Source organism: Cyprinus carpio, chromosome B13 (assembly GCF_018340385.1).
Source record: "Cyprinus carpio isolate SPL01 chromosome B13, ASM1834038v1, whole genome shotgun sequence".
Taxonomy (NCBI): domain Eukaryota; kingdom Metazoa; phylum Chordata; class Actinopteri; order Cypriniformes; family Cyprinidae; genus Cyprinus; species Cyprinus carpio.
The window spans coordinates 18,443,720-18,457,319 of NC_056609.1; the positions used below are offsets into that span (position 1 = coordinate 18,443,720).

Sequence of the window (13,600 nt, forward strand, 5' to 3'; positions counted from 1 at the left end):
TTGATATTTTTTATTTTGACATTTCATTTATTACAAAGAGTTGTTTTATATGTGCATTTACAGTATCTTCTCAAAGTGCATTAATATATATTTGACACACCATAATAGTAACATCACCATACCCATTTATCCACCTCTGACTGGCAAATGCGTTTAATTGAATTAAATGTAAAGGGGGGAATTAAAAGATGCAAAATCGCAGTTGTGTCAGTCAAATTCACAAAACATCAAAATTCAGTAGCTACATTTAAATGCACGCACACTTACAATTCATCAAAGAGCTGCACTTTATTATACAGTAGGCCACAATAGAAACGTCCAAATATGAACTTCCAAATGTCACACTTCATTTGATTACAAATTATCACTTCTCAACAGTTATAAGTTATAAACACTTAAGGCGCCTTATATGTCGCCAGTTTCCACACGATTATGGCACAAGAAACACTGACATACTGAAATGTGGATTCAACAGTCTTAGAACCACGGGTTTTTCAGATGGACAAAGAGAAGATGGCTATTTGTTTCCCAGCCGGACAGAAGTCTGAAACCCAAGTTTTGCTGCCTATTTTGACTTAAAGGCAATGTTTTTGTATAAAAGTACCTCCCAAAGAAAACTGGTTTCAGACTACCTTCCAAAGCATTATAACTTCACATCTAAAAATCAACAACTTCAAGAAATTCAAGTGAGCTTAAGAGATAAGCAAGCAAATATTAATACTTATTTCTACTAGAAGTCGAAAAAAAAACAGACAGATTTATGAATATATGTACTTCTTTCAATCTCTCCATCAGACGTTTTTTTTCTTCTTTTCACCAACTGCTTTGCACAGGATTGTGGGAAATTGCAGTGCACATCTGTGTTGAATTCAAAAACTGAGGTGAAGGCATCCTAGTAGACAGGACAGCTATGGGTTTTCAGGTTTTGGACACAAGAATTATCTGTCCATTTTGAGGAAATAATGAAGCAGAATGTGAACCCTCTTTTCATGCATGACTCACACATTTAGAGAGATGGCATTTAATGAACCCCAGGGTATGAACTGGGTTAGATGGAAAACAGAAAAGCGTGCTCAATCTAAATATTGACTGAAGGGAAAAGACTGAGAGGGCCTTTCTCATTTAATCCAAAAGAGAAAAGGGAAGATGGACTTCAGCCACTATTACAAGAAAAAAGGGATTTAGTATTTCCTGAAATTTTTCGCTGTTTGTGTGCCATTAGAAACTAAAAAGGCAGAACCCCGTAACATTCACACACACACACACACACACACACACACACACACACACACACACACACACACACACACACACACACACACACACACACACACACGTGCTGTGGAGGTATTGTCTAGCCCTCTGGGTACACTCTGAAACAGCAGTGTGGAACAAACACACCTAACATGCGTGAACCACATTAATTCATATTTGCTAATAAAAACACTCATTTATTTGTATTCTATGTGGATAGTGACCATCAATAGCCCTGATTGTCCACACTTAAACACTGTAGGCTAAGTATGATAAGAGAAAGGCAGCATACACACTCACACATACATATGTGAATTGCTCCATCACTCTGAGTCATTTTGAGTCATATGCACTTAATGAAAAAGCAAAGCTTTCTAATGTTATCACCATTATCTTTCAAACAGTTCTCGAGATATAGGCCTAATCATTTAAACGGTGGCTGTCAAACCTGTTTTTAAGAAAAAGGCATCTAAATAAATAACAGCCTAAAAATTCAGCCTAAATAACAGCCTAAAAATTAATGGTTAATTTATAATATTGTGCATATATTCAACTATTATTATGTAGGCCTACTTTTTTTTTCCAACTAATGTCCGCTACATTCCTAAGGTGAATGTTAGGCTATGTACCATGTTGTTTAAAAGCTGTTTTACCAATGTCTTCGCCTTTTGAAAAACTTCTTCGCCGATTACATAAAACTTTCAACATGAATACACTTTCAATATACCTTCTGGTGTGCTTTAACTAGTAGCCTATTGTAATGAGCGGTATGCCGCTGTTTGAACCGCCATTTACAAGCGATCTGTAACGCCACATTTAGTAGCGTCAAAATGGCATTTACCGTTTAAATTCTCATTTAAAAATAAGAGCCAACTCTTTGATTTATCAAAAACTAACATAAAACACAAACGAGTATAAATTCAAGTTAGTTTTGCTTAGAATTGCGTTTTTCCACAAATGGCTTACTGCGCGACTTCCGACTCGAAATGATAAAGCTCGTCACGTATGCTTTAACAAACGAAAGAAGAGGCACTTTATATTGCAAGACATATTCGAGAAAACTGGATTAAAGTCTCACACGTACCCATAGAAACATGGAAGATCAATTACCTGAAAATTCCTGCAAGTATATTCACACTTACTTCACATTATTATAATCTGTTACAATGAGCAACGAGTATCCTTTGTAAGAAACATCAGCGAGCTCTGAACAGGCAAAAAAACACACATATTGTCGGAGAGACGAGCTTATGATTAGCAAATAAAGCCTCATCTCAAAGCCGGTAGACTAAGATAATATTCTCTCACAGGGGAAGACTGAATAGTCAAAAAGTGCAAAATTTCACACGAACAGAGTGCTCAGGTAGCACTTATACATACACTTGTACATGTGCTAAGAACTCTCCAGAGGGCTGCAAGTAAGAATTACAATATAGAGAAATTCATCCGCTAACACTTTGAAAAGTATTCAGAGTTAAGAAAAACACCTCATATTAATAAAAAGAAAAATAATAATAATCAAAATGGCAAACAGTCAAGTTGTTCACAAAGCAAGTCTCTAAAAGGCAATAGTATGGAATAATATTGCTGTGCCATTCTTTTACTTAACTTTAAGCTTAGCTTAAGCTACTCAAGAATTCCCAGAATCCCTCTCTTTATATTCTTACAGAGGAAAGGTCTCAATGTATTCTTCTAGATCTACCCTTCCCCTAGTCTACTGCAGGACCATGGACCCCTTTGCTGTTTTCCTCTCTCCACTCTTCCTCTCGTCCATGTCGTCCGCCTCTCTCTCTAAGTTATTTCTGCCCTCTCTAGGTGACCTGGCTTTGCCCACACTCCTCTCCACCACCTCATTTTTTCCTGCCTTCATTACTGTGGATCCAGAGGCCGGAATGCGCTTCTTCTTGGGTGGCCCCCAGATGAAGTTCTCGGGCGGCTGGTAGTGGCGCTGGGCGAAGCGGAGCAGGGCGCGTCTCTGAGCGTGTTGGCGCAGTGTGTAGACAAAGTATTCCAGTGCGCTGTGACGCATGTTGGGTAAAGTGCCCTCCACCAGCGCCTCCTCCAACAGCAGACGCACCAGAGGCAGCTTGAAGCTTTCAAAGCCCAGTTCACCAAGACTCTTCAGAATGCGAGTAATACGCAGGTAATTGTGCTGCGACCTGGAAAGAAAAGAGGTCATAGGACAAAATATAGGTTTCACTCAATGGCCAACATTTTCAGTTAAAGTAATATTGGTTGTTGACAGAAGAGAACTTTGTAAGGAAGGGTCTAAGCAATATATTATTTACATACATAAAACAAAGGCTGGTTCAATGGCATTTTTTGGGGTGTACTTTTCTACCATCTTAGCTAAGACCAGCGTTAACCAGATTAAGCTTCTAGCTTCACAACAGCACTTGATGGATTATCTTTATATAATTTTTATCAATACCCTAATACAAAAATAAAAAATGCTATATTGCTGCAATCTCCTTTAGTTGTGACTAAAGAAAACTTGCTTAATCAAAAATAAACAAAATAATAAAACATACAATATTTATGTGGTCTAGTTTCACATATTAAGAATCCTCCACATTATCCACACTTTTGTAATTAATTAATGTGCCACAATACCAATGAAATTTATTTGACATTGGCTACACTTCAAAGGTCCTATATACTGTCTCTATCTGGCTATTTACCTATCTAGTTAGAATTTGTATACAATTACATTTCAATTTAGTCATTTAGCAGACACTTTTATCCAAAGTGACTTACAAATGAGGATGTAAATATGAGGTATAAATTGAAAATAAAAAATAATAAAATAGTTTTCATAAATGTACCTACAATACATTTAATTTTTAAAGTTTAAAAAAATGAAAACAAGTGAAAAAGTCACAAAAATAAGTGTATAATAAGTGAAAAAATTTATAGGTGAAAGAAATCTGCAGTATAACCAAAACAAAGTCGGCCTACATTTGAAATACTTTATTTGAAAACTGGCCTAAATATCGTATGCAGTGCTGATTCTCAAGTAAATGCATCTTGTTTCAAGAATAGTTGAGGCATCTTTGCACAGCCTAGTTAAGGCTGCTCTGTGCCTGCTCAAAATTCAGTGTAAAGATGCAATGCTGTATAACAGCTAAATTAAATTATGCCTGCTCAGATGCACTTCAGTCCCTGTAATCAAAGTATACAGGAGTGTAAATTAGGGCAGCCCCCTAATAGTCGACTAACCGTTAGTTGACCAGAAGAGGCTTAGTCAATCAAAATTTTATTAGTTTCAGGAAAAAGAAATTCACAGAAAGTGGTGAAATTACGTAACGTTAGTCTGTGACAGACAGATTATTAACTGCTGGTCTGTGTAGTACATCGGTCAGCTCACTTTGACATTAACCTAGAAAAATGTGCGCTATTCATGTGTTAGTGCGGAGTGTGGAAGCTGAACAGTAGCGTGCTACTGTTAAACTCATTAAAGTTAACTTGCATGTGATGGTGTGATCATTTTTGGCCATACAGATAAGAATGATAAATTTTTCGAATCTGTAAAAAAGTCTACTTTCATTTGTGTGCCCTCACAATAACAACAAAACGTTGTGCTTTTGTAAAATAATGAAAGCAAACAGGGTGTGCTTTCTGCCGTCCCTGTGAACTTGAGCGTGTCAAAAAAAAAAAAGGGACCTGAAACTTCATGCTTGCCTCAGAGACATAAAAAAATTTCTATAGAAAATGCCTTCTTTTAAATGAACCTATTCAAATATAACAAATATTTTCAGATTATGTAATCTGTATGAAACATGCACGTCCACTGTGGAGATGATGAGTCATAATAATGAATTATGATGTTAAGGCAGTCTTCTTGCTGTTTTTCCCTGAAGCATTCATAATCATTACTTCTGCGGTGTGCTGTGGCGAGCTTTATGTGTGCACTTGAGCGCTGATAGGCTATAGGCAACTAAAGGCTCGCTATGAATTATATGGTTTATTAATTAAAAACATGTGTTTTATACCACCTCTAAGCAGCATTAAACTAGTGTCTGTGTAAAGACATCTAACATGCCACTTTAGAACACTCTTGTGCCACCTTTGCAGTGTTAATTAGATATGTTTACTGGACAACACGCCAAAAAGGCTAAATAAAAACTCATCATGAAGTCATTTTTGTCCAGTGTAAGAGAGGAATACTCTTAGATTACTCAAAATGACAGCTTTTTGCATAGACCCATTCACACTGCGTACAAAGTTCATCAAGCGATGTATCTCTGCAATGTAATGTAAGTGTGTCCTCTATGGCACAGTCCTGGGGCAATGACACACAGACAGACACACACAGTCATCCATGTCTACTACTCAGCCTGCTGCATTGTAGATTTTCCTTCCTTTCTTATCGTGCATTCATCAGACTTGTTTGCAATTCTCCCTTTCTGCATTTTCCCCCTGATCTAAATCATAATTTCTCTAAATGTAAAAGTTTTTGCATCCTGTTCTGTTCTTCTCTGTTCAACGTCCTCTGTGTGTCTGACCCATTTCTCAGGCCCCTGCATAAGACGGTCACATGACGGTGCAGTCGGGGTCATGACTGTGAAATTGTGTTGCAGGGACAAGTGACTATAACTCCCTGGACTGAAGCATGCTAAATATGGCAGGAGACAGGAGATGGGAGACTAGGAGTTCGGATTGTCATGGAATGTGAAGATAACTGGTGCAGATGAAGTAGAACATAATGGGAAGAAGAAAGAAATTATAGAGTAGAAAGGACTTTTAAAAACAGCAAACCAGAAAGACATCTCACTCATTCAGGTGCTGGAAGCGATCTTGCCAGTTTGTGGCCCGAGCCACATTCCCGTTTTTATCCAGGAGCTTAATTCCAAAGAAATCCAACATGATCGTATATGCTAGGAGGAAGCGTCTCTTGGCTTCTCGAGTGCTTTGGAATTCCTGTTGAAAACAAAAACGTACTTGGTTTAAAGCTGATCTGCACAATGACTACAGAAGGTTATTTAAGGCTGAATAAAACAGAGGCAGGACGAGACTAATACACTGAATGTGCCACTTCCCCGAACCTATTTATGGATGTCCTGACACCCCTGACTAGCTGATATTACACTATTAAAAATAAAGGTTCCAATTAGAACCAAAGGTTTTTACAGCCTAATAATATATTTGGAGTTTCAAATATGTTTTATTCTCCAGTTTTTTTTATAAGTACCTATCTTTAAGAACCGAAAAATCAAAACCAAGACCTTATACAGCAAAATTAAATAAAATCAAAATTTAAAAGAAGAAAGTTCTTTGCTTTGAAGAACCTTGTAAAAGAGTATACATATATTGACTGTTCCTTCGTGCTTGACTTTAGCAGCATACCTTTATCTCATCCTGAGTGAGTTCTTGAGCATAAAAATTTAGGCCTTGTTCTCTGAGTGGGAAGAGCCTGTAACAGCAGCAAATAAACATGTTAGGATCTACCTCTGAATTTATCATTATTTATCCATTAGAGACCTGACTGAGAACTCTGGATAAACATTTGTAAATACATGCTATTTTGGGTTAGGGTTATTTTGAGTAACATTTGCATTAAAATGCTTAATTACTGTATATATTTATTCACACACACACACACACACACACACACACACACACACACACACACACACACACACACACACACATATATGAAGGACAACTCGCAAACCTTGGCACATCTTTTTTTCCATTCTTCTCCTGTTTCTTTTCTTTCTCTGAAGCCATGCCATTCTGGCTGGCTGCCTGCTATAGCAGGCAAGCTTTCGCTGTCATTTCATCTTAATTTACTTAAAGAGGCAAAATGCTACCAATCTGTCTGCTTGCACTCACTTGTGTTTTTACATTCGCTAATTGATATTATGCAAGTGGCCTTGCAAGCATACGGAGTGTGAAAAAATTAGTAGGGGGAAATGAGAGAAGCTAATCACTTTTTCCTCAGCAGGAGGGGGTGCCGAGGTACGATTGGCAGCATATGCGTGAAGCTTGTTTTTAGAACTGTGTTGTTATTTCACGCGGGTTTGGGGCATCATGTCCTCCCCCTCTTCCTCACCCTCAATGCTCGTAATAACAGCACAGGCAGGAACGAACAGGAGCTTCAGCTCTGGGGGTGAGTGAGGTAACGGCACCCTACTGACAACTTTACAAGAGCACATGACGTAAAACCTCTGTTTAACCTCCGAACAACCTTCATCGTTCGCTACATTACCAGCAGATTCAAATTCATTACTGTTTACGTTTCCTCCTTAGTGACGTAGGTATTGTATAATATTTATTTTTAAAATGAATTAGAGGTTGAAAAAGAGGATGACTAAAGCATGAAAAAAAAAAAAAACATGACGTCAATTTGTAGGCCAACACGAAATGCTAATTTTAGTTTGTTTTTGTTTGTTTTTTTGGACTGAGTAGAATAAGGTCTGTTGTTAACATTATTTGAGGAGACTTTTATGTCACATTCTACAATAGAAATTTCACACATTAATACCTCAAGCGTGAATACTGAACCTGTTGTGTGCTTTAAAATAGCTGCTAACACCAGCAGCTGTCAAGCTGATCAAGCATGTGCTTGTGGTATATATGAACTTTTTTTTACCTAGTAACTTACATTTTTACTGTTTTAAAAATTTCACTGGGTATAGTAAACAAAGATTACAGTATGTGAAAGTCTCTTGAAAGTAAAGTTAAAAACCCTTTAGAAATTATTGAGGAAACCCATGGATCGAAATGCTAATTCTCTTCCAGGTTTTAAGCCTACAGCTCTATTTTAAGGACCGATAAGGTCAAAGGGAAATGCTTTGTATTTTTCTAGTCAATAGTAGCATGAACCAAATGCAGAAGACACATTTTGTCCTTCATGTTGCAGTGGTGATGTGAATGTTCAGTATTTTTTCCATGTTGACCTTGAACAAGTGCCTCTTTTATTACATCAACAATATAATCATCATCGGAATCCAAAAGAGTTGCTGAGTATTTCTTTTAGTTGGGTACAAAAACACCTCTTTATGTCTCAAAATATAGTACAAAATGTTTGTTAATTTTTAAAGCTTTGATGCTTCATGCACCCAAGCAGCTGGATGCTGTTTTACTATAGTGCCTGCAAGATGTTAAATTAATCATGCTTGATTTAATCTCAGATTCTTAGAAAAGCTTACCTACATTTCTATAATGTGAGCTGCACTTATCTTCTGTCATTAAGATTAAACCTTTATCGTTTGCATCTTTAATGTTAGGAAAATAGACTGTTTAATCAGGAAATGCCCTCAAGTCATAGACATTCCCCAAAGCTTCTTCAGTTACTAAAGAGATGATGTCAGCCAAAGTGGTCTATGAATATTTAAGCAACGTTAAACATTAAAGAAACTTTTATCTAATGAAGTCCTAAGGCCATCTTTTGTCACCAAAAAGGATGTGATTGACCCATTCACCTGCAGGTACCACAATTGTGCTGATTTTGTCTTTATAACCGCCTTTGTCTGCTTTCATGCTCTTGTTTGATTTTGCCTTGATCTACAGGATTTGCATCTAAAGAAGATGAATTTTATTTTGAACAGATGGTAAAGAAAAGGATGTCTAATCCATGTCTTGCCATCCAAAAATCCCTCATGCATATAGTTTGCAACTTTCTCTGTTCTTTGAACAAGCAGTGATAATAATAAGTGCCTGGCCGATAACAATTTGTGAAGTCTCAGTTATTAAGCATTATTAAGCAATTACTGACTAGGCACTTTATTGCTTGCAGAGAAGTTGGAATATTGAAGAAATGTCTTACCATTGAATGTATGTGTGATTGTGCTCTAATTTTTCATAGTCGCCCCTCCATTTAGTGAGGATTTCTTCAATATAAATACCTGTGGGGACAAAGAAAAAAAAAAAAAATAATCACAACAGGCCAAGCTCAGCATTAGCCACTTAAAACTCTATTAAAGGGACAGTTTTTCAAAAGCATATGACTTTATTTCTTCATATGCTTCATTCAAGCCTTAAAAAGAAAGCAAATGCACCATAAATGTATCATAATTGTAGTAGATAAGACTTCTTAAGAACAGACCAAAATTTAAAATCGTAATTTCATCATCTTTTCTTTCAGTGAGCTCTCAAGCTGAGAATTACTAGGACCTGATCGCTGTATCACTGAGTTAAATAGTCTGTGAACAAATAATTCAGACCAATGTATCAATTGATTCATTTAAAAGATTTGATTAATTTCATTCACATATGAGACATGATAGGGCAGCTTGTTGTTTCAGATCAGAGTGCAAACAGACGTGTAGGTCATCCGTGACATGGAAACACTGAGATCTCAAGGGAACACAGAGCACAGCAATGTGTGTGTGTGTGTGTATCCTTCTGCCTAAACAGCAGTGAAGCAGTTATGCTGCCATTAAATGCTTGCACAACAGATCCAGTTAATTCTCAAACATGCCCACAATAACCAATCAATGGCTCCTCTGAGATGTCTTCACTGTCTGCCTGCCTTAAACTGGCCCCGCAGGGAAAACATTCAGCTAATGAAGCACTCAAGAACCCATATTCTTCCCTCACACCAGCTGGCATGTGTATTCGGTTGTAAAAACTGCTTTATGTTCATTTGGGTATAAATGTTCTTGCAGGATGTATGTTCATGTCTTTGTGTATTGTAATATTCTTGTGTTGTGAGTCTCACCATCAATATTTTCAGGTGAAATATTGTAGGTGGGATCAACATGACTCTTTTGTTTTCTCAAAATCTCTTTTTTGGCAGTCACATTTAATCCATAGCAAATTTCAGAACATGTCTAATGTAACAAAGCAATAACTTAATCAAAAATGTAAATTCACTCATTATTTCCTTACCCTCATGTTGCAAACTCATATGCTATTATTTTTTTCATGGATACAGAATACAGAAGCATACATTTTAAAAATATATTATATATAATCTTTTACATAAATGAGAGTATAAAAATAGTCCTTAAAACTTTGTGTCAGAAACAGATTTTTTTTTTGTTTAGGTTATTTATCAGCCAATTCAACAAGGTCTCAACTCGAGAACCTTTACAAATTCATTGAAAAGCTCAAAATAACGATTATGAAAAAGAGGAATGTGTATATTCTTCTAAATTTTTTAGCATCCCACAGAAACATTAAGAGCACACAAATTTGAAGGAGGTAAATAATGACAAAATGTTTGTTATTCAGAACAATTTCTTGAAGTAATCAAGGGTAAAATTATTTTAAGATGACTCTTGCTCATGAATCATCTGTGTAAACCATGGCTAGAATATTATTGGATTACCAGCCTAGATAATTATTTGCACCGCGCTTTTGTTCCTGCAAATGGCTGTGTGTTATTACTGCAAATAAAATTTCCCCATGTAACAATTAAGGCACAGTCTCATTATGAGAATCAAGGGACTTCCAGGGCGGAAGTTCCTTTAATATAATGGTGATTTAAAAACAATAAAGCAGATTTGTTTGGCAAATATTTTGAACCCCATACAATGCTGTCCTGGAAAGAACAGCAATAATATTAGTTCATTATTGAAGAATACAGGAAATAGTATGAAAAGACAAAAGAAAGAGAACCCCTCACTATGGTACAATTTAGTACACACTAGCAGCACTTCACTCACAACACATTCAGTGGCTGCAAATAAAAAGCACTGAACACATACGAAAACATTTTGAGTAACACAACTTATGGTGCTGTTTTCAGTCCAATCCCATTGCACAGTCATTAAATGAAAAAGCAAACACACACTCACCATCCGGCACCAGGGGGATCTTATTCAGATAAAACCTCAGATTGCGGTATTCGTTCGGCTGACGAGGCTCCTTGTAGTTCTGAGCAACAGAATCACAGATTAAAACCAGGGCAGAAGGATATAGATAGATAGAGAGGGAGAGAGAGAGAGAGAGAGAGAGAGAGAGAGAGAGAGAGAGAGAGAGAGAACTGTACATTTGGTCTCTACTATGTTTTCTGCTGACTGTACTGCAATATTAACTACACATTTCATATTCAAAGATGATTGGCCTTCAAGCTCTGTATGAGAAATGCGAAGAGAGTAGACGTAACTCTTTACCGGATAACTGTGCCGATATTTGTACAAGTCCTTTGCGGCGTAAAAGCTCCTTTTCATCCTAGTAGAGGACTCCATCATGTCACCAAACTGTGAGAGGAAAGTAGAGAGAGGAGTGGAATGGTTACATAGGCAGTGAAAGAGCGTATGAATGACTTCACTCATCAGCATCTGAGCTACATTGTCACTGCTCTTCCCCATTGGGATGCAAAGGCTGTTAGACAAGAGAGAAGAGCTCCATTTTGTAGACTATGTACTTTTTCTAACTAATTCATGACCATTTTTAGCTCTCAGCCTCTTGTGATGTTTAAACACTGAACATCTTTACGGTTGAGTGAAAGCACAGCACAGAAATCTTGCTCTCTTACACACAACATGAAGCAGTTTGCTAGCAGAGGCCAATGTCATACTGAAATGCCTGTGAGGCTTATTAATTAATATCATTATTTACTTCTTCTTATAGAATTTTGTATTAAATAATACAACGGTCTTTGATGCAGGGCTCACAAAAACAAAACTATAATAGTGAGTGTGAAAAGCTGTTATCAAAATCTTAGCTTCAAATGAATAAAAATCCAATTTCCTTCTTCCGCTGACAGGAAATTCAACAGAGCAAATTTCCCATGAGGAAATAGGTCACATTGAACAGGTCACAGTCTCAGTGGCCTTAAAATCCCGAAACCTAGAGAGAACATGAGCCATTTTAAAACAAATAACATCGAACAAGGTCATAGATACAATGCTTTAACCTTCCTATTGCTCTAGAAGAAAAGTTAACTCTACGATACAACACTGGCAAAAAGTGCACAATTCCTGTTTAATTTTAAACATTTTTGGAATTTTATATTATCTAATGTGTATTATAATAATGTTTGCATTTTTTTTCTGTTAGATAATGAATGGTGTGTATCTCAGAGCTACAATTTCAATTGTGTATTTCACAAATAAAACTGTACGGGGCCTTTTACGTTGGGTGCCAATTATACCCAATCACAGAGGACATTATGTGTAATGGACTAAATCGTAGAAAATCTTTTTATTCACTGATCTGACAAAAATGCATAAACAAAACTATGTAGACCAAAAAAATTAAAACAAAAACTAGTATACTTAAAGCTACAGAACATGAGAAAAGCCAAAGGTGAAAGATCAGCTTCTTCAAATATAGGTCAAACAGATGTTTTAATAAAATATGCGTTTGTTGTGTTTATTTTCTTTTATTAGTAGTAGTATTAGATATCAATATCAATGTCACAAAGCCTACATCCAACTATGTGGTAGCTATTTATAGCGCCATGCAGAAAACGGGACAAAAATGAAACAATAGAGCTCATTACAACTGCGACTGTGATTGGTATTTAGTCAACATTTTACCCTAAATGTGCAATTTTCAGTATAGCGTCGTGTTCTTTAAAGATGTACATCGCTAATTTAATAATCTACTACTACATGTTGATAGATATAGATTGACATTGCCCACGCTTTAGGCAAGCGCACGCGTGCTTACACCACATGGATTTACATAGATTTTATATATCAACTCTACAATCATAACTTCACGCTGTCATCTTTGATGCAACCGATTCCGCTTATAAGTCCTACAGATGCGCCTAACTACCGGTTTCATGGTTATTGTTCCTCCTTTGTTATCGTTCAGTGCTCGTCAGTGATGAGGTACCTGCGGTGATCCGTGATCCAGCTGCTCGGCTCCTCTGACTGCATCCGCCGGGCTCATGGATTCGGAGATGCCGCTGTCCTCCTCCTCTCCTCCCGGCTGATGCTCGTCGCTGTCCGAGTCCGTTTCCCACGTCGAGTCGCATTCTTCCACTGTGCTCGGCTCCTTGTATCTCCAGCTGCCCATCAGATTGCCCATTTAAACCCTGTCCACCGTGCCTACATAGTTTAAAGTCCTCGTTCGGCTCAGGATCGAGCTTTAATATGAGGTGGAACTGGCGTTCGGGTCGCTTTTATGTGACTAATGGGGGATTTCCAGCGCTGTGATGAGAACACACCCCCTTCTGCCCAGAGATCAGCACTGGAGATGAGGAGGAGGATGATGTGCTCTGAGCATCATTTAAGGCGTCTCTATACTGCTGAGTTAAGGCTGCTCTGAGTCTGCTCTAAATTCTCTGTAAATACACAATGACGCATAGATATTGCCTACAGTATACTGTTTGCAGAAGCAAAGCGGCTCTGATGCTGCATCAGTGTAGCCTTAAACTTTGTCACTGACATTACAGAGCATGCATTTTTTCATAACGTTATTTAAAATCTCTTGGTTTCAA

General features: G+C 37.3%; 1 protein-coding gene across 1 annotated transcript; it reads right to left on the bottom strand.

Annotated features, from left to right (window-relative positions):
- Nucleotides 1–269: 269 nt before the first annotated feature.
- LOC109086067 (opioid growth factor receptor-like protein 1) lies at nucleotides 270–13,391 on the bottom strand. Its single transcript, XM_042737017.1, has 7 exons — nucleotides 12,994–13,391; nucleotides 11,319–11,405; nucleotides 11,001–11,079; nucleotides 9,026–9,104; nucleotides 6,601–6,667; nucleotides 6,029–6,174; nucleotides 270–3,413 (listed from the first exon to the last, which is right to left on the bottom strand). Exons 1-7 carry the CDS (start codon nucleotides 13,186–13,188, stop codon nucleotides 2,969–2,971), a joined length of 1,098 nt encoding a protein of 365 aa, XP_042592951.1. The 5' UTR covers nucleotides 13,189–13,391; the 3' UTR covers nucleotides 270–2,968.
- Between the last annotated feature and the right edge of the window lie 209 nt (nucleotides 13,392–13,600).

What these genes read in the sequence shown, in the direction of transcription:
- LOC109086067 (XM_042737017.1), bottom strand. Translation starts at nt 13,188, where the DNA reads ATGGGCAATCTGATGGGCAGCTGGAGATACAAGGAGCCGAGCACAGTG. An exon ending in AATCACACATACATTCAATG is followed by an intron (nt 6,668 to 9,025) that starts GTAAGACATTTC and finishes CTGCTGTTACAG; the next exon opens with GCTCTTCCCACTCAGAGAAC. An exon ending in TCACTCAGGATGAGATAAAG is followed by an intron (nt 6,175 to 6,600) that starts GTATGCTGCTAA and finishes TGTTTTCAACAG; the next exon opens with GAATTCCAAAGCACTCGAGA.